A 20,621-nucleotide genomic window follows, 5' to 3' on the forward strand; every position below is an offset into this window, starting at 1 on the left:
AATGGGGGTTTTATGGAGGCAGGTCCGTTGGTGAAGTACTCACCTTGCAAGTGTGAGGATCAAAGTCTGACTCTTTGTTCTATCACATTTTTAAATACAGAGTTTATTTACTTTTATTCTAAATCCTTTTGTGTATATAGATTTGTTATACCCAAATACAGATACATTTTCACAAAAACTAGAAATGTCTTGGCACTTATACACATACCTCACTTCAGTAACCTACTGAGATAGTTCTTGTTTTGAGTTGGAGATGAAACATTCAGGTAGACATCTCTAAATTTGCCTTCTGGGTTTTCAGAAATATTGTAGTGTAATAAAGATTGAATCAATTTAAGCTTTGATTCCAGGCAAAACCTGAGTTAGTTTGTTTGGAAATTTTTCTACTTAAATAAAGTTTTTTATGGTTTGAATCAAACAGAATGAAAATGTTAGGTAAACTTTTTGTCAGAATATAATTCCAACACCCTGGAAGTAGTGGCAGAAGAATGAGGAGCTCAAAGTCATCCTCAAATATACTGAGTTTGAGATTAGCTTATACTATGGGACATTCTGTCTTTAATAAAAGACAAAAAGGTTTGTGTTTTGTACAAAATCTAGGCTTGGATGATTTCAAACTAGTACTATTACTTAATCTTTATTCTCTTTTACATATAATGTACATATAGTAATAACCTCTTTTTTAGCAGTGTTAAAAATAATATATGAGAATCAAGTTTCAGCCATTCTTCTGGGTGTTGTTTTTTTTTTTTTTTAAAAACAGTCTCAGGTAGCCCAGGTTTGCCGGGAACATGCTATGTCGCTAACGTTACCTTGAACTTTTTAAAACATCCTGCCCCATCCTCCCAAGTCCTGTTGCTACAAGTGTGCTAATTCACCAATTCCTAGAATTTCTGCTGTGCTGTGAATTCCTTTGTGGCAGGTAGTGTATATCTTAAGTATTACAAAATAAGAGCATTGGTATATGCTTTTAGGCTGTAGTTGATACTTTTGTTTTCTACATCAGCAAACTAGATTTCTACAGGTAACTCTCTTCAGTTGGTCACCACCCTACTATTTGAGGTAGTTTATGTAATATTGTGTGGCTGATTTTTATAAATGAGTAAAATTTCACTTGTTAATCTACTTAACAATTGAGCATGAACTATCTGCTGGCCACTGTCTGGTGCTAGAAATATAGCGAAGAAAAGACGTTCTTGGCTCATAACAGTTATAGCTTGAGTCTATATGTGTGTTAGTTGGGAGTGCTACCTAAGTGCTAAAGAAATGAAAAAAAAATGATATCTAAATATTGGATGGAGTGAAGAAGTAAGATTATTTTAAGCTTCTCTGAGATGAAGGGTTGAATGCAGAGCCAGTCTCCTAACCCACAGAGCTGTCTTATGTGCTGGTCTCCTGATGAGAATGAAGAAAGTGAAGTGAGTGGTTTTTTGTTTGTTTTCAAGACAGGGTTTCTCTGTAGCTTTGGAACCTGTCATGGAACTAGCTCTATAGACCAGGCTGGCCTCAAACTCACTGAGATCCACCTGCCTCTGCTTCCCTTAGTGCTGGGATTAAAGGGGTGCACCTCTACCACCTGGCAAATGAAGTGATTTTAATATTCAATGGATTCACGGACCTATCACTGACATCTTTCCTGGTGAACTTCCTATTAGTCAGACTGATACATTAATACTCTTCATTTACCACATAAAATGATCCAAAGAAATTTTGCAGTTGTCTTCACAAGGCTGTTTCCTGCTCATCTTTCAAAATATAATGGGACTTTGGTACCATCCATTTTCAGTTTTAGGAGTTCAGTCTCCTAATGCATAAATTGAGGAAGGAGTGGATAATCCATTTCCTTGTAGTTTTGACTTCATAAAGTGGAAGGTGAAGTTATTCAACTCACAATCTTGGGTAGACATTAATAACTCGTTCTGTTTACTTTTAGGTAGTACTGCTCATCTTTACTACAGTTAAATTATCAACAATCAGTGCGAGTAATTTATTTTGTGAATGTAAGAAGTCTGTTTTAAACAACAAACATGTAGTTTGGAGAGGTGGCCCAGCAGATAAGAGCATGTATAACCCTTGCTCTTCTTGGGATTCTGAGTTCAATTCCTAGCACACATACCAGCTGGCTCACAACCACCTGTAACTTAGGCTCCAGGAAAATCCAGTACCTCTGGCCTCTGGGGACCTGTGTTCATGTACATATGCCATTTACACACACATGTAAACAGAGACTGCTCTTTTGTTTTCCAGCCACCCAGATGTGAATAGTTACATAGAAACTATATTAATTACAGCACTGTTTGGCCTATGGTTCAAGCGTATTTTTAGCTAGCCCTTACGCCTTAAATTAATCCATTTCTTTTAATTTGTGCATCACCACAAGGCTGTGGCTTGCCTGTCAGGTTCCAGCATCTGTCTCCTTTGGCAGCTATGTGGTATCTGCCTGAACCTGCCTTGTTTCCTCCTCTTATCTCTCCTTGGATTTCCTGCCTTGCTATATTCTTCCCTGCCATAGGCCAGGCAGTTTCTTTGTTCACCAATAGTAATAAAACATATTAACAGCCTACATAGGGGAATTCCTTACATCACACATACACATAACTTAATCATAATAATAACAATAATAATAGAAAAACAACAGAATCATGTGTATCTAATACTGCATGTGGGAAAGACATTTTTTCCTCACTGTCCCCTTCTACTATGTTAGTCCCAGAAGACACCCTTGTTCTACTCTCTTGCTGGCCTCAGAATATTTCCAAGTTAGCAGTTTATATAAACTTTTGAAGGTGTTTAATGGCACATTAACTCCCATCACAGAGTCTGCACCTTTTTTAGTCTATAAGGGCTTTTTTGTTTGTTTTTTGGTAGTTTTCATGAACACTTATAATGTCAGGATCCTGTGGAAAGAATATCCTGTGTTATCTGTAAGTGGACCTTTGATATATCTATTCAAAGTTTTCTTTATGAATGAACATGTCGAAATTTTAGTACCTAGATTTACATAGTATTTTCAAATAGTTGTTCAGATTAATTTGTAGTACAGATGGTTGCTGATAAGTAGCAGCTTTACTTTTCCCCAAGTTTGGTTACTTGGTGGAATGGAGAAACCAGAGCTGAGAGTGTCAGCTTGTCCCCTCCTGCCTTTGACCCTGATAAGTACCCACAGCTAGAAACTGACAGCTAGGTGATTGTAGACATTCCCGAGAAGAGAAGGGAGTAGCTGATTGAAATATATCCTCTCAGCAGGCAAAAGCTGCTCAAAGAGAGAGAGAGAGAGAGACCCCATGCTCTTTTTGGACTAGAAGTCCAAACATCAGGGAAGAGTTGCTTCAAACACCATTCATGTAACCACAAATTGATGCAAAAGCAAGAGGATTTTTATTCTGCCATGACAGGGTCCTTCAGGTTCGGGATATGAAGGACAATGATAGCTGTTACAGTCCATCTTTTAAAGCGAAAAGCCAAAGACACAAGGGGCGGGGGGACCTGTAGGTTGTTTTCCAACTTATTGGATTGGCTTATTCAAAGGGTTACTAGCAATGATTGGTCTATTCCAGGGCAGGAGAATAGTTACGTGGTCAGGTGATAAGGGAGAGCATCTCTGTGGTCTTCCTGACCTTTGGTTCAGTGACTAAATCAATACATCAGGAACTGAGTCAACATCTGTGGGTTGTATTTGCCTCAATTCCCAAAATGGAGTTATGTTTGAAGATTATTCACAAGGACACAGGGGGATGAGCAGTCCAGTGTGTGTGTGTGGGGGGGGGGGCGACTGCCCCTTTTCCAAGATAGAGTGAGTGTAAGGTTTTAGAAAAATGTCTTAGGGTTGAGGGGGGCTTACAAATGCATTTAGAGTCTTTCATTCTGAGCCAAGGGCAGAAAGATAGTTCGTTCCCAGAGGCTTTGTTGCTAGGAGCCCTCAGAACTTTTAAGAAAAGCCAGTAAGTACTGCAGTGGTCCTCAGCTTTCACTGTGCATCACTTTATATCAGGAGCTTTTTCAAAGAATGATTTCTGAAACTCGCAACTCAAGATTCAGTTTGTCTTGGGTGTTACTAATATAAAAAAGACTTTCTGAAATTATTGTGCATCTGTAGTAAAGAACCACAGTTTGGTGGCACATGCCTTTAATCCCAGCACTTAAGAGGCAAAGACTCTGTGAGTTCGAGGCCAACCTGGTCTACAAGAGCTAGTTCCAGGACAGGCTCCAAAGCTACAGAGAAACTCTGTCTTGAAAAACTAAATAAATAAAATGAAGAACCACAGTTCTAATAAAAGTCCTGAACATGAGAAGGAGGATTCTAGGGGTAAAGAGAATGGAGGAATCTACATTTGTGCATTAATCTCAGGGCCTCACTATATGGCTCTGACTGTCCTGGAACTCTGTCTGTAGACCCAGAACTTATCCACCTGCTTCTGCTTCCTGAGTGCTGGGATTAAAGCCTCATGACACTACTCCCTGCTTGAATAATTCATCGTCTCCCTTCTTCAGTTGTGTAACATGGACTGTTTCTCATTTCCCTCGAATATTACTAGATCTAACTATAATGTGAAATGAGTTTAGTTTTCTTGGAGTACATTCTTAAAATTGGGTTACACAGATGGTAACTAGACAACATGGGTGTGAATAATATTACACAACTGTCATGGGAGAGTATTGTTATGTGCCATTGAGAATGTGTAGACTTGTCATTGATTGGCTTGCTTCACTCAGCCGGGTAAGAACTTGTGCCCATGCACTACCAGTGTGGAACTGTCAGACCAGAAAGCATATTCTTCAAATTACATAGCAAGTATATGTATTTTTAGGCATAAAAACATAGTTAACATTATCTTAATCAGTTTTGGTATAATACTAGATGCCATTTTGGGAGTATTGATGAACTAATCATAGTGTGCATCTTTCTCTTTGCTCTCCTTCCCTCCCTCCCTCCCTTAGCAGTCCTATGAAAGTAGATAATTTGACTATTAGTGGGGTTTTTGCATCCTTAGAAAAATACACTGAAAGCCAGGCGATGGTGGCGCACGCCTTTAATCCCAGCACTCGGGAGGCAGAGGCAGGCGGATCTCTGTGAGTTCGAGACCAGCCTGGTCTACAGAGCTAGTTCCAGGACAGGCTCCAAAGCCACAGAGAAACCCTGTCTTGAAAAAACAAAACAAAAAAAAAACAAAACAAAAAAAAAAGAAAAATACACTGAATTGCCCAGTGTGTCCCAAGACCTTATTTTTTTCTCTCTAGCATGGCAAAGCATGTGACGGTAGTGGAGCTAAAGCATAGTTCAAAAAGTGGAATGCTTGCCTGGGGTGTGTGAGAGAGACCGTGGTTTTCATCCCTATGCTGACCAGTAAGGATTGTCTTTATACATGTAATTTTCAAAGTATTTTTATATAACTGAGTTACTGCTCTTAGAGAGAATTTTTGGTGAGACATTAGAATTGCCCTTATTAATATACTCAGTAAAGAAATTATAGATGACTTCTATTGCATTTTTTTTGCAGGAGTGTGTGTGTGTGTGTGTGTGTGTGTGTGTGTGTGTGTGAATTAGAATTCTCAGGAAGTGTGTTCTTGTCAGAAACAGTCATTTATTCTGCTGTGTTGTGAGATAATTCAACCTTGGGAAATGTAAAATATATACCTATATATACATCTTCTTTTGCTCAATTTCATATGGCTAGGTCTTATTTAAAATCAAATGCATTAAATTTTAGAGAATAATTAAATACTGACCAATCTGTTTTCCTTGTAGTATTTTCCCTACTTCCCCCATACCTTGATGTTATCATGAAATCTGTCAATTTCAAAGCATTCATTTCTTTATTTCACACTGTTAACTCATCTCCCCCCCCCCCACAGGAGGTATATCGAATTCCAAAGAAAAGTCAAACTGAAAAGGAGAGCACAGGTAGGTTGAAGAATACTTGTGTAGATAGATTTATAAGAATTCTGTAGGTAGGGGCTGGAGAGATGGCTCAGTGGTTAAGAGCACTGCCTGCTCTTCCAAAAGGTCCTGAGTTCAATTCCCAGCAACCACATGGTGGCTCACAACCATCTGTAATGAGGTCTGGTGCCCTCTTCTGGCCTGCAGACATATACACAGACAGAATATTGTATACATAATAAATAAATAGATAAATAAATAAATAAATACAAAGAATTCTATAGGTAATTGAGGAGCCCTTGGGGATCTGCAAAGGATGATCTTGAACTTTTTTTAGGACCAATCTTTTATATAGTAAATTCAGTCTTTCTCTTGTATTTGAAATCTTGCTTAGCCTCAGACTTAGAATAAGGAAGTAGAAATTTGGTTTTGATTCCTCGGAAACAAGTAACTAAAAATTAGAACCTTTAAATTCAGAGTCAGGACTAAATAAGGGGAAGAGTTCATACATTTGCTATTGGATAGAAGTTTTATTATATACATGATGTGTTACTTTTCAACTAAAATAAACTTTACAAATAATAATTTATCTCCCTAGGAACTGAACGAGGAAGGGATGCTACTGCCTTCAGAGATCAAACCATTCCAAAGACTCCTAACAGGTCGAGAGAGAGAGACCCAGACAAGCCAGCTCAGAATAAAGAGAAAAGGAAACGAAGGGGCTCTCTCTCACCACCGTCTTCTGCCTATGAACGGGGAACAAAAAGGCCAGATGATAGGTAAGTGTGAGTTTTTCTTATTTTGGCAATTTGAAATTTCCAAGTCAGGTACAAAGAAAGAGAAGAAAATGGAGTAGTAGACTGGTGAGATAGTAGGTAAAGGAGCTGCTGCCTGAGCTTGATCCTGAGCTTGATCCCTGGGACCATATGGTGAAGAGGAACATCCATCCACATTTGTGCTGCGGTGCACATAAAGACATCACTTGCATACTAAATAGACTGGAATAGACTTTTCCTCCTCCCTTCCTTCCTTCCTCCCTCCCTCCCTCCTTCCCTCCCTCTCTCCCTCCTTCCCTCCCTTCCTTTCTTCCAGGATTTGTTGGGAAAAGAAGGGTTTCAGAGTTCAGAAGGAGGAGGATGAAAATGGGAGGGTGCACAACTAAAATTCATTATATATATGTATGAAACTTTCAAAGAGTTTTTAAATAAATAAATGGGGCCACAGAGATAGCTCAGTGAGTAAAAATACTCAGTTTTAGCAACCTAAGTCCCTCAAGTTGTTCTCTGACTTTCAAAATTGTATTATGGTGTGTCCACTCACACACACATAAAATAAATATTTAGAAGAAAGGTTTATTTAACAACAACAAAAATAAGTATTTGAATTAAGACTGGGTACAGTAGCATATAGTTGTAATCCCAGCATTAGTGTAGCAGAGGTAGGATTGTTGAAAGTCCAGAGCCAGCCTAGTCCACATGACAAGTTCCAAGCTAGCCAGAGTTAGATTGTGAGACCCTATCTCAAAAGGTCTGAAGATAGGTTTGTTTTTTCATAGTAATAGATGTGAAGATTAATAGTGTTTTGCAATTTGTATTTAGCCTCATATATTTGTATTTTATTTGTTTATTCATCTCTTTTATTAGAAAGGATTTCACTCTGTTGCTGTGGTTGGCCTAACTTACAGCTAGCTAGTAATCCTCCTTCCTTAGCCTCCTGTGGGCTGAGATGACCAGAGTCAGCTGCTACTACTGGCTTTTTGTATGGGTGTTGAGGATAAAGCTCAGATCCTCCTGCTGGACAGCAGACACTTTTCTGACTTATTCTTGGGACTTTAGGAGCACTGGTTTTAAAATCTCTATATTTGTGCTTACAGAATCATCCTCAACTCTAAAGAATAGGAAGCTGGTGTAACTAGTCTGAGAGTAGAGGTGGAATTATTCACATGTTGGATTTCCCTGATTTCTGTTCTGGCTGCCAGGTTCTTTTTGTTTGTTTTATGGTTGTCTGGATTGAACACAAGGCCTCGTACATTGTAGACACTCTGCCCATGAGCTATATTCCCCAGCCCAGTATATTTTAAAGATTAATTTTTTAAAAAAATACATATGTGTGTGCACACATACAGGAACACGAGTACCTTTGTATGCCAGAAAGCATTGGATCCTCTTAGAAATGGAGTAGTTATAAGCAGTTGTGAGCTACCTGACAGGGGTGTTGAGAACTGACTCTGGTCCTCTGCAAGAGCAGTATGGGCTCTTAACCGCCGAGCCTTCTTCCTGCCCCCCCCCCCACTTTTTGTTTCATTTGTGCAGTGGTGGCATTGAATTCAATCAAACAATTCTCATTAACTAATTTTGAGTATGACTTTTAGCCAGTGCCAAATTAAATTAGACTTGATGTAGTTAGTGGTTACTTCATAATTTGAGAAGAATTATCAATGTGTGGCTTACTGTTTTATAAGTATTTTGGTTATATCCATGATTTGGTAATCTTTTGTGGTATTGTTTTCTTTATAGATATGATACGCCAACTTCTAAAAAGAAAGTACGAATTAAAGACCGAAATAAACTTTCTACAGAGGAGCGCAGGAAGTTGTTTGAGCAAGAGGTAGCACAGAGGGAGGCTCAGAAGCAACAACAACAGCTGCAGAACTTGGGGATGACATCACCACTACCTTTTGACTCTCTGGGCTATAATGCCTCTCATCACCCCTTTGCCGGCTATCCACCAGGTTATCCCATGCAAGCTTATGTGGATCCCAGCAACCCTAATGCTGGAAAGGTGCTTCTGCCCACACCCAGCATCGACCCTGTGTGCTCTCCTGCCCCTTATGATCATGCTCAGCCCTTGGTAGGACATCCCACAGAATCCCTTGCTGCCCCTCCATCAGTGCCAGTGGTGCCACATGTGGCAGCCTCTGTGGAAGTTTCCAGTTCACAATATGTAGCTCAGAATGAAAGTGTGGTTCACCAAGACTCCAATGTTCCTGTAATGCCAGTACAAGCTCCAGGCCCCGTTCAAGGACAGAATTATAATGTCTGGGATTCAAACCAACAGTCTGTCAGTGTACAGCAGCAGTACTCTCCTGCACAGTCTCAAGCAACCATATATTATCAAGGACAGACATGTTCAACAGTTTATGGTGTGACATCTCCATATTCACAGACAACTCCACCAATTGTGCAGGTAACTAATTGGAAACTCTGTTCATATTTTAAATCTTGTTAATGCCATGCTAATTGAATCTGGTGCAAGAAAAAGCCTGGTGTTGATGACCTGATTTCACTTGAGATGCTAGTTAATCTGATAAGAAGGAAAAAATGATGTCATTGATTATGTTGTTGGTTTTCTGATGCTAACGATAAAATCTGGGACCTTATGCATGAGCTCATCAAGCATTCTCCCATTGAATTATACCCCTAGACCTTGGATCTATTGCATTGATACTGATTATCTACTATGTAAAATGAAATGGGGGGGCGTGGAGACTAATACTTTTTTTAATTAAGACAGGGTTGATAGATAAAGCTTTGATAAATCTTTTTTTTTTTAAGATTTATTTATGTACGCTGGTGTTTTGCCCGTATATACTCTGTGTGAGGGTTTCGGATCCCCTAGAACTAGAATTATAGACAGCTGTGAGCTACCATGTGAGTACTGGGAATTGAACCCAGGTTCTCTGGAAGAACAGCCAATGCTTTTAAACTACTGAGCCATCTCTCCAGCCCCTTGATAAATAAATCTTGCCTGAAGACCAAAGGCAAAGCTAAAGCCACTAGAGGTCAGGCAGTGGTGCCACACACCTTTAATCCCAGGAATTGGGAGACAGAGTCAGATGGATCTCTGTGAGTTCAAGGTTACTCTGGGCTACACAAGATCAATGCAGAAACAAACTCAGGTGATGGTGGCTTGCACCTTTAGTCCTAGTAGTAGGGAGTCATATGCCGTTAATCCCAGCACTAGAGGGAATATAAAATGGGAGGAAAGAGAGGCTTAGTCTTTTTAATCTACTATCGCTCAGCCTTGGTAAGACTTCTGTAGTGATTTGGCTGCTCTGTTTTTCTGGTTGAACCCCAATTTCAGTGTCTGGGTTTTTATTATTCGTGCTACACAGAGCCTCTTCATGTAGCCCAGCCTGTCCTGGAACTCTGTAGACCAGACTGGTTTTGAATTCACAGAGATCTGCCTGCCCCTGCCTCTCAAGTGCTGGGATTAAAGGTGTGCACCACCACTGCCCCAGTGAAGACTACTTTCTTAAGACTAGTATGTCACAGTTTGCATGTGTAAGGAATTTAGAAGCAACTCAGTTTGAGTGGTCTGGATCAGGTTCCATGAAATTAGAGTCAAGCATTTTTCAAGGTCTGTAGTCATCTGAAGGCTAGATTAGGAATGGAGGATTCACTTGACAGCCATTCACAACCAAGGCTTCCCAGTAGAATTACCCACAGTTCCTATCACTTTATTTTATCTGTTCATCACAAAGGGAAGAGTGTATGTGTGCCAGGAGGTGGGAATCACTGGAGAGTCATCATCATGTAGGTTTGACCACTGTAGTCTGTAATGAGAATAACTTGTGTTGACATAATTGTAGTTTTCAATGCTAGTCACTTGATGTGGGAGTGTCATATATCAATCTGTTGATTTCATTGGTTAAGCAATAAAACTGCTTTACCCTGATAGGTTAAAACATAGGTGGGAGGAGTAAACAGATCAGAATGCTGGGAGGAAGAGGAAGTGAGCTCAGAGACGCCATGCTCCCCTCTCCTGGGTAGACGCGATGAAGCTCCGACCCAGGATGGATGTAGGCTAGAATCTTCCCAGTAAGCGCACCTAGTGGTGCTGCACAGATGATTAGAAATGGGCTAAATTAATATGTGAGAATTAGCCTAGAAGAGGCTAGATAGAAATGGGCCAAGCAGTATTTAAATGAATACAGTTTGTGTGTTGTTATTTCGGGCATAAGCTAGCCAGGCGGCTGGGGTGCTGGGGACGCAGCCCCGCTGCTTCTATTACTACAGTCACTGAATCTAGCTCCTCCCACAATTCAACTATATATGCTTTGAGTTTCTCTAAGAATGTTCATCAGGGAATCAATAAAAATATTCCCTTATTTCTGGGCTGAGGGAATGAATAGCTTAGTGGTACAGTGTTTGCCTAACATACATATAACTCTGGTTTTGACACCTTATTCTGTAAAAAATAAAAAGTTCTATCCCAGTCTGGTTGCTGAAGTGTTTAAAAGTCTAAGCTACAGCAATGAAAGATTCAAGACTCCTCAGGGCAGGAGAGATGGCTCAACGATTAAGATTGTTGTTCTTCTAAAGGACTAGAGTTTAGTTCATAATGCCTAAGTCAGGCAGCTTACAACTTCCTGTAACTCCAGCTCCGCCTTCTGTACTTCAAGGGCACCCACACACATGCAGTCACATATAAATAAATAATAAATATTTAAAATACTCTTAATAGAATCTGGGCACAGTGGCTCATGCTTGCATTGTAATATTGGCAATAGAAGGATGAGGCAGAAGACTTTCATGTTTAAAACTAGCTACCTAGACTTTGTCTTAAGCAACCCTGTAAGATTCCATAGTATAAATCTAATTGGTTTTATGGTAGTTTTTTTCAGACTTATCTTTTTTCATTATGTATACCAATCCAAGTTCCCACTCCCTTCTCTCCTCCCATTCCCTCCACATATCCCCCACCCCACCCCCAGCCACTCCTAAGAGAGGGTAAGGCACATTGCTTTGGAGAGGGTCCAAGGCCCTCCCTACTGTATCTAGGCTGAGCAAGGTATCCATCCAAAGAGAATAGGTTCCCAAAAAGCCAGTACAAGTGATAGGTATGAATCCTGGTGCTTTTCCCTCCTACCCCCTATCCTTCAGTGAGCAAGATTTCTTTGGGGTTTAATTATTAGTTTTAGGACTTGGAGCCGGGCAGTGGAAGCACACATCTTTAATCCCAGCACTTGAGAGATGAAGACAAGTAGTTTTCTGTGAGTTCGAGGCCAGCCTAGTCTACAATGCAAGTTCCAGGACAGCCAGAGTTGTTACACAGAGAAACCCTATCTCAGAGGGGGGGAAAAAGACTTTTTACTTCCTTTTTAGTCTTTCATTCTACCCCTATCAAAGGCATTTTTAGTGACTCCCTAGTTTACTTTCTATATCCTTGAGTACTAGGTAAATGGATTCTCTTCCCTTCTCTGTGAAATTAGTTGATTAGAGGCGGTTTGGATAATGAGAAACATGTAGCGTGGTTGTTAATGTATATTTTCAATTCCAACTATCATTACTGTATTTTGGGAGACGTATGAAATGGCAGAATGCCTTTTGCATAAGGTGGTAGATATTGATAATGATGCATTTCAAAAGGTTTAGGTCTGTGATGTTCAGATCCTGTTATCTGCCATAACAACACATGGGGTACTGAGAGATATAAGTTGTGATACTTTTGATGATACAATAATCCACAATAAACAGAAATGTAAATGTACAGATTTAGCATTTATACTTGTTTTGACATTTGGAAAAATTTGTAATAAGCCTTTTCACTGTAATTTTCACATTAAACAAGAGCTCAGCTTTAACAGGTCATATGATCTGTAACTGTCTTGACATTTATGAGTGACAGAGTTACACTAAGACCACCTTTTACTTCAGTGCTTTAAAGGCTTTCCTTTATAGAGTGTTATTCAGCAACTTCCCCTTCTATTTGAAATAGAACAGAACAATTATGTTTTCCCTTATATGTTTTAACTTACCAAAATACCAGAAACAAGCTGTCAGCCAGGCATGGTGCATGACATACACACACCCCTCTCTTTAGGTGCCTGGAAGTTATCCCAGAGTGTTTTATGTTTCGAGCAAGCACTCTACCACTGAGCTACAGCCCCAAACCTCTTTCTATGTTTTTATTTTGAATTAAGTCTTATTAAACTGCTCAGGCTGGCCTTGAACTCATTCTATAGGGTGTAAGGTTTAAAGTCATATGAAATAGCAAGCCAGTCTTCTCAGATTTCCCCAAGTAAAAGAGGTTTTTAAATTTTTCTTATTGTTGTTGTTTGTGGGTTCTCCAACAGGGTTTAACTCTGTAGCCCTGGCTGTCCTGGAACTCACTATGTAGACCAGACTAGCCTCCAACACACTGAAATCCACTCTCCTCTGCCTCCCAACTGCTGGGATTAAAGGCATGTGCCACCACTGCTTGGCAAGTGAAGAGGTTTAACAATGATAAAATATTTTTTATGTCTCACAAATATGTATACCTATTGCATTATTTAATTTAAACTGAAAACCAGTTAATAGCTTCTTAAAGTTTGAAGTACTTTTCTGCTAAAAGCTTGTTAAGGGTGTGTGTTCCTAAATAACATCTTGTGCGGTCTGTATGTAACTTCTATATTTATTTTCAGCGCTGACTATTTTGGTATTGGATAACCAATTGGTGTGCTGAGGCATTAGCTTCATATAGGTAGCCCAAGGTTGCTGCCTTTTGCCTCAGACCTACTAAGTATTTCCACCATATTCAGCATTTTTTAAAGCCAATACCTGCTATTGATACTGATTTTTTGCATCTGCAAATGATTATTAGCTGACTTAGACAAGGAAAGAGAATATCGAACCTAGAGTCTGGTTCATACTTTCTTTAACCATATCTACTAATAAATGATATGATTTGGGGTGATTATTTGGCTCAGGAGCTGATATACTTTGCATTTTCTTAAACCATTTACTTTCGGAATTATTGTCCTGTGAGATAGTCTCATTCTTTAAACATTGCTTTTGCATTTAAGAAACAGGTCAAATTTGGTACCTGATTTTATAAATTTAGATACTGCTATCTGAAACCAGAGGTTATCTTGTTGCTAATATTTGGAACCAGTCTGCAAACTAAAGAAACACAGCTCTACTCTGTAGTAGTCAACACTTGAAAATTTTTGCAACAGGCTAGAAAACTGGCTTAGTGGTTACTAGCACTTGAGCTCCCAGAGGACCTGAGTTTGGTTCCCATCACTCATGTCAAACAGCTCACAGATGCCTGTGACTCCTGTTCTGGCCCCTGAGGATCCTAGCACACACACACACAGCATTGATTCATGCACATAAATAAAAGTAATAAAAAATACATCTTTAAAATTTCTGCACAGTAAGCTGGGCTTTGGTTGCAAACACGGTGAATCTCAGCACTTGGGAGGAGAGACACGCAGATTTCTGTGAGTTCAAAAACAGCCTGGTTTATGTAGCAAGTTCCAGGACAGCCAGGGCTGTTTTACAGAGAAACCCTGTCTTGAAAAACAAAACAAATCTGCATAGTGAGCCTTAATTAACTATCTTGTCAGACAAATTTTTAATTGTAGGCTTTCATGCTCGTCCCCTTGTTTTCTCTGGAAATAACTTGTTCACCCTGGTACTGTTTTTTGTTTGTTTTTGTTTTTTTTTTCTCTCTTAAACTGTTAGTGGGTGGAGGGGAGGCTGAGGCAGAGGTGTTCAAGGCCAACCTGGAACACGTTGTGAGATCCTGTTTTCAAAGAGTTGGGGGTAGGATAACTGTTGATTTAGTTTTTAAAATGTTTTGTAAAGTCAGTATTAAACATTGTAACACAGATTGTGTGGGATAATTGTGACATCTATCCCTGTATGAAATAAAATGACAGACTCTGAAGATTTCTTAGTCTGAGTAATGTAGAAATCCTCTAACATGGTCTAATAGATTAATATCATCTTGCATAATCTAAATGGATTACTTTAGTAGTTCTGAGAAAGAAAATAATGAAAGTTCAAGGCAAAAGTAAGTTAATTGCAAGATTGTTAAGTAATCTAGCCAAGAGAATAGAATTTTTATGATATCCATGTGAAAGAATATATGAAGACAAAGTTAACAGAATTTGCTAATAGATTGGGAAGGAAAGCCAGAATTTTTTTTAAAACAGTTCTCTGCAGTATCTGATGTTAAGCTTTCTGGGTTAACAAAATTCTATTTAGTCATTAGCTGACTCCAGTCACTCCAAAGCCTTAAACTGAAGTCAGGATTGCAAGTATATAGGAAGGTACCGGTACCTCTACTTTTAAACATTGATAATCGTTTGTTGCCAGTAATTTCTGTTCTTATTGACTTCTGATTATTATCTGGCTATGTATTAATTAAAAAAATTTTGATAGTGTATTTCCTGTTTACTCTGATTTGGGATCTGAACCCAGCCTGACTTCATAACTCCCTTGTGACATCAGAAAATATATTCTGATAAAGGGAAGTCTCATTGAAGATTCAGTCTCCTTTATTAACCTGTGATTGTAATCATCAGAGCTTATGTCCTATGCCATGTTCTATTCAAGGAAGATTTGGATTCACATTTACAAAGAGGCAGAGAATAATAGTATGTATGGGAAAAATGACCTCGGACCATTGCCATTGAAAAACTGAGCGTCTTCTCAAGGAGAAAATGTCTACTAGAAACACTTACTTTGTTAGACTATCTTAAGTTTTCTTATTTGGTCCTAAGTAGAATATTTAAGCTATAAATTTGGATATTTAAGGCAACTTTGATAACTTTGAAACTAAGTATCTAAGGATTACAGTATCTCTTAGAAGTTGGATTAATTCTGATGGATATTAGCCATTTTGGTGTTGATCTTTTTAAAAGTTTATGTGATATGGTAGTCTTATTTTAAGGAAAATATTTGTAGACCAGAGAGATAACTCAGTGGGTAAAGTTCTTGATTCACAGGCATGATGGCGTGAGTTTGACCCTTAGTAGCCTTGTAAAGATGGAAGCTAAGACTAACTTCATGTTGTCCTCTGACTTCATGGGATACACACTAATATGGACTAATATTTTAAATATAAAGTTTTAAAGGCCAGCCTGGTTTAACAGGTGAAGACCTCTTGCTACCAGGTTTGACAACCTGAACTCCATCTTTGGAACCTAGCTGGCAGAGATGAAAGAGCCAACTTTTTCATACTGTTTGGGGTTTTTACTGTTATCATTTAGACTTATTTTGGATTTGTATTGATGCTTTTGTTCATACTTGATAGTATCTCAGTCCTGGGCTCAAAACTGTCCTTGAGTGAAGTATCTAGATATAGTCAGCTCCTAATGTTTCTAAAGCAATTAGACACATTGTTTTAGTAAAATTTTCTACGGTTGAGGAGTAATATGAATAGATTTACATCTTAGACAAAATCCTTATTTCTTAGAAGACTCGGATGGGAGCAGCTACCTGCACCTGATCATTTAAGGTTGAGAGGTGGAGGGCTTTCATTCTGGATTATTTCTCTGCTTATTAAAATTTTAGATTCATTATATTCTTCTATCTTCACTGTAAACAAAAAGAAGTTGGGTGGGGGGAGTACTTCCCAAAAAGAGCAGAATGGAGAGGTGTGTGTGTGTGTGTGTGTCTGTCTGTCTGTCTGTCTGTAAATCCCTGGGGCAGCAGTCATCGTTCCAGTTCTCTGAAAGTTAAATAGTTAGACAGTGTCTGTGAATAAAAGAGGAAAACATTTGTGTGCTTGTTTACTTCTGTGCTAAATACATTGGTGTGAGGTTGAAGTAAATGAATTATTCGGTGATGCACTTCTTCAATCCCAGAACTTGGGAGGCATTTTGCAGGAGGAATCTCTGAATTCAAAACCAGTCAGAGCTACATAATAAGACTCTGTCTCAAGCAACCAAACGAAACCCTTCCATGTTTGAAACAAAATTGTTGTATATCTTTGAAGCCAAACATACATATAAAAAGTATCTTTTTAAAAGTGTGTGTGTGTGTGTGTGTACTGCATCATACTAGAAGTCAATTACTAACTCACATAGTACGATGCAGAGAAATATAAATTTTGACTTTGTTCGTTTTGTCTTTTAGAGTTATGCCCAGCCAAGTCTTCAGTATATCCAGGGACAACAGATTTTCACAGCTCACCCACAAGGAGTGGTGGTGCAGCCAGCTGCCTCCGTGACTACGATAGTTGCACCAGGGCAGCCTCAGTCCTTACAGCCAGTAAGAAATGTTTTACTTGTTAACCCTCTCATTGGGTGTATATCTTGTCTTTTCATTTTATTTTTTTAGTATTCATTATAATACCAGTTTTTATGTGGATACAATGAAGTCATACATTCTGTGAAATTAAAATCACATGTATTAGCTAGGATCCTTTTTGTTTACTTCCCTTGAATGATCTTATATTTTTATATAGTATAAACTTTTGAAGTAATAGTTTTCTAGACACAGGCACGGAATGATGATATAAACCTGTAATTCCAGTACTCTGGAGGCAGGAGAATCATGAGTTCAAGACTGGCCTTGGCTACACAGTGAATTGAAGGGCAGACAGGGTGGTGTCACAGTCAAGACCTTGTCTTGAAAGAACTAATTTTGGGGTCAATGAGATAACTAAATTAGTAACGTTTTTGTTGTGCCAGCCTGCAGCACTTCTGTAAAGGTGCATGGAGAGCACTGATGCACAAAGTGGTTTGCTCTCGTACCCCATCACGCGGTAGCATGCATGTTCCTGTACTGACACACAACACATCACAGTAATAACGACATCTTCAATTTTTTTCTGGAATACCCATTAGTATTTGCGGAGTACTAGAAGATGAGATATAATGAACAAGACTAGGGATGTAAAGTATGTAGTATACTTCTCTTGGCATGTTGTATATGTATAATATTGAGTGATGTTTGTAGTATCCTGAAATATAGATAGAAGGATATGGTAAAATCTTGATGAAGTACTATTATTAGTTTTCAATAAAATGGGATTGCAATTGGACTTGGAAAAACTAAATAGAAGTACTGTGATCATATTGTATTAGAACACTTGACAGTTTCAGAGAGAGTCTTGTTGCAGTCTGGTAGTTGATGGTGGCTTTAAAGAGACAGGGAAAGTAGTTGAGATAGAATTAAAATACTTTATGTGAAACAACTTGAAAGTAAACTGAATGAGCCTATAGGGAGTATTTGAAGGTTTGCTATAAGTTGGCTCTGCTAGGCATAATGAGTATGATGACTAAGATTCTTTTCCTGTTGAAAACTGACATGCTAAATAAGAGAGGTGATGATCAATTTGTCTAAGTCACTGTTCTATTGCTGTGGAAAGACACCATAACCAAGGCAAGGCAACTCTTATAAAAGAAAACATTTAATTAGGGGTTTGCTTACACTTCTCCAACAAGGACACACCTCCTAATCCTTTCAAACCATACTGCTCTGTGGTGACTAAGCATTCAAATATATGAGCCTGTGGGGGCCACTTTTATTCAAACCAACACATTCCACTCCTGGCCCCCATAGGCTGTAGCCATATCATAAAAAAGCATATCAAAAGCAGGCCACATACTTTAAACATACAGTGGCACAGGATAGACATTACAATTCCAAAAGGGAGGAAAGGGAGCATGGTGAGGAATACTGGACCAAAACAACACTGAAAACCAGCCAGGCAAAATCCAAATTCTGCATTTCCATGTCTGATGTCAAGATACTTTTAAGATGTCCAACTCCTTTCGGCTCTGTTGACTGCAACACACTTCTATGTGTGCTGGTTCCACACTTGGTCTCCAGCTTTCCTCGGCAGGTATCCCACCACTCTGACATTTCCATCTTTTGGTCACCAACACAGCCCAGGCTTCACCTTCACACCTTTGTGCAATAGCCTTTGTAGGCCTTTATACAAGGTCACCTTTGACACACATCTAGCCTCAGTGGCTTTTTTTTTTAAAGCCTTGACTCTAAAGCCGAACCTGCCAGGTTCTACTGCTTATAGGGCTAAACCTTGGTCCCCTTATTCAATTACACTCTATCAGCTTTCTGTTGATAGTTTCCTTCCCTGCTTAACAAGGTGGAAGTTTAGCTGGGTGGGCTCTTACCCTGGAGCCACCAATTCATTTACTCCATTTAAAGCATAAGGCTTTACTTTTAATTTATTATCTCCTTGTGCACTGGACTTAGCTCCATGACACTTCCTGTTTCTCCTTCTTAAAAGAAAACTGTGCATTTTATATTTCTTTGTCCAGCTTACTGCTTGTATTCTAGATCTGCATGTGAGTGATTATTAATAACCACACAACATGATCAGTACTAAGGCTGTCTTGAAATCTCTATCAAGGCCATTAATCCAGACCTCATCAATTTAGCCTCAGGCAGATTTTTAGGACAAGAGTAGAAAGCAGCCACATTCTTTGCCGAAAATAATCACAAGAATTGTGTCTGGACCACTTACTAATATCTTTCCTTTCTGAAACCTCTTGAACTGGGCAGCCATAATCTTCATTGCTCTTACCACTGAGAGCAATACTATGCTCCTGCTAGTATGATCCATCAAGCACTGCTTAAAGCATTTAACTACTTTCCTAATCCAAAGTCCACATTACAAGAGCAAGCAGCATGGTCAGGCCTGTCACAGCAATACCCCACTCCTGGTTCCTACTTATGTCTTAGACACTGTTATATTGCTATGAAGAGATACCAGAATCAAGGTGGCTCTTATAAAAGAAAACATTTAATTGGGGGATTGCTTATAGTTTCAGAGGTTTAGTCCATTATTGTCATGTCAGGGAACATTGTGACATGCTTGGTGCTGAAACAGTAGCTGAGAGCTGCTTCTTGATCCACAGTCTGAGAGGGAGTTCGGCATGGGCTTTTAAAACCTCAAAGCCCACCCCCCAGTAACTTACTTCTTCCAAGAAGGCCACACTTTCTAATCCTTTCAAACAGTGCCATACCTAAGCACTCAAATATATGTGGTTGTGGGAACCATTCTTATTCAGACCACCATACTTTAAATCATATTCAAAGTAGTCAAAGTGTAGTGTCATTAAAAAAGACTAATAAGATTGATGAGGTTGCTTATAACTTTAATCTGGCACTTGGGAGACTGAGACAGAAAAGTTGACATGAGTTTTATACCAGTCTGGTGTGTTAGTGAGTTCTAAGTCAGTCCTTGTTTCAAAAAGAAAAGAAGGGGGCTGGAGAGATGGCTCAGTGGTTAAGAGCATTGCCCGCTTTTCCAAAGGTTCTGAGTTCAATTCCCAGCAACCACATGGTGGCTCACAACCATCTTTAATGAGGTCTGGTGCCCTCTTCTGGCCTACAGACATACACACAGACAGAACACTGTATACATAATGAGTAAATAAATAAATATTTAAAAAGAAAAGAAAAAAACAGATAAGACATTTAAGGATTTGACTTGAAGAAAAACAGAACTGTTTCTAGATATAAGAATGATAATAGAAGAAAATAGTCACTAATAATTTGGAGTAGGTCCCATCCCCCCACCACCCACCCCACCCCGGTGTTCTGAGACAGGGTTTCTCTGTGTATCCCTGGCTATCCTAGAACTCACTTTGTAGACCATACTGTCCTGGAACTCAGAGATCCACCTGCCTCTGGGGTGCTGGGGCTAGTGGTATACACTACCACACCCAGCTATTTTTATTTTTATTTTAGTGTATGGGTATTTTGCCTATATATATATGATGTGTATGTCAGGTTAAAAGAAGGCATCAGAGACCCAGGAAGTGGAAAGTTGTAAGCTGCCAGTGGAAACTAGGCATCACACCTAGCTTTTCTGCAAGAAAAACCCACTGAGTCATCTTGTTAACCAGAGTATCCTGGAGTTGTTTTTTTTTTTTTAAGATTTATTTATTTATTATGTATACAACATTCCTTCCATGTATGTTTGTATGCCAGAAGAAGGCACCAGATCTCATTATAGATGGTTGTGAGCCACCATGTGGTTGCTGGGAATT

General features: G+C 39.1%; 1 protein-coding gene across 4 annotated transcripts in view; it reads left to right on the forward strand.

Moving 5' to 3' along the window:
* Setd2 (SET domain containing 2) overlaps positions 1 to 20,621 on the forward strand; it is a 99,143-nt gene that overhangs the window by 57,736 nt on the left and 20,786 nt on the right. For 3 of the 4 annotated variants that reach the window (XM_013346544.2, XM_005347995.3, XM_026779475.1), the window contains 4 exons: positions 5,854 to 5,902; positions 6,477 to 6,657; positions 8,395 to 9,064; positions 16,732 to 16,866. In XM_013346544.2, coding sequence (XP_013201998.1) covers positions 5,854 to 5,902; positions 6,477 to 6,657; positions 8,395 to 9,064; positions 16,732 to 16,866 — 1,035 coding nt within the window. Of the gene's footprint in view, positions 1 to 5,853; positions 5,903 to 6,476; positions 6,658 to 8,394; positions 9,065 to 16,731; positions 16,867 to 20,621 lie in introns of those variants that run through there. The other variant, XR_001228933.2, reaches the window with a different exon arrangement.

The sequence above is a fragment of the Microtus ochrogaster genome, chromosome 5 (assembly GCF_000317375.1).
Source record: "Microtus ochrogaster isolate Prairie Vole_2 chromosome 5, MicOch1.0, whole genome shotgun sequence".
Taxonomy (NCBI): domain Eukaryota; kingdom Metazoa; phylum Chordata; class Mammalia; order Rodentia; family Cricetidae; genus Microtus; species Microtus ochrogaster.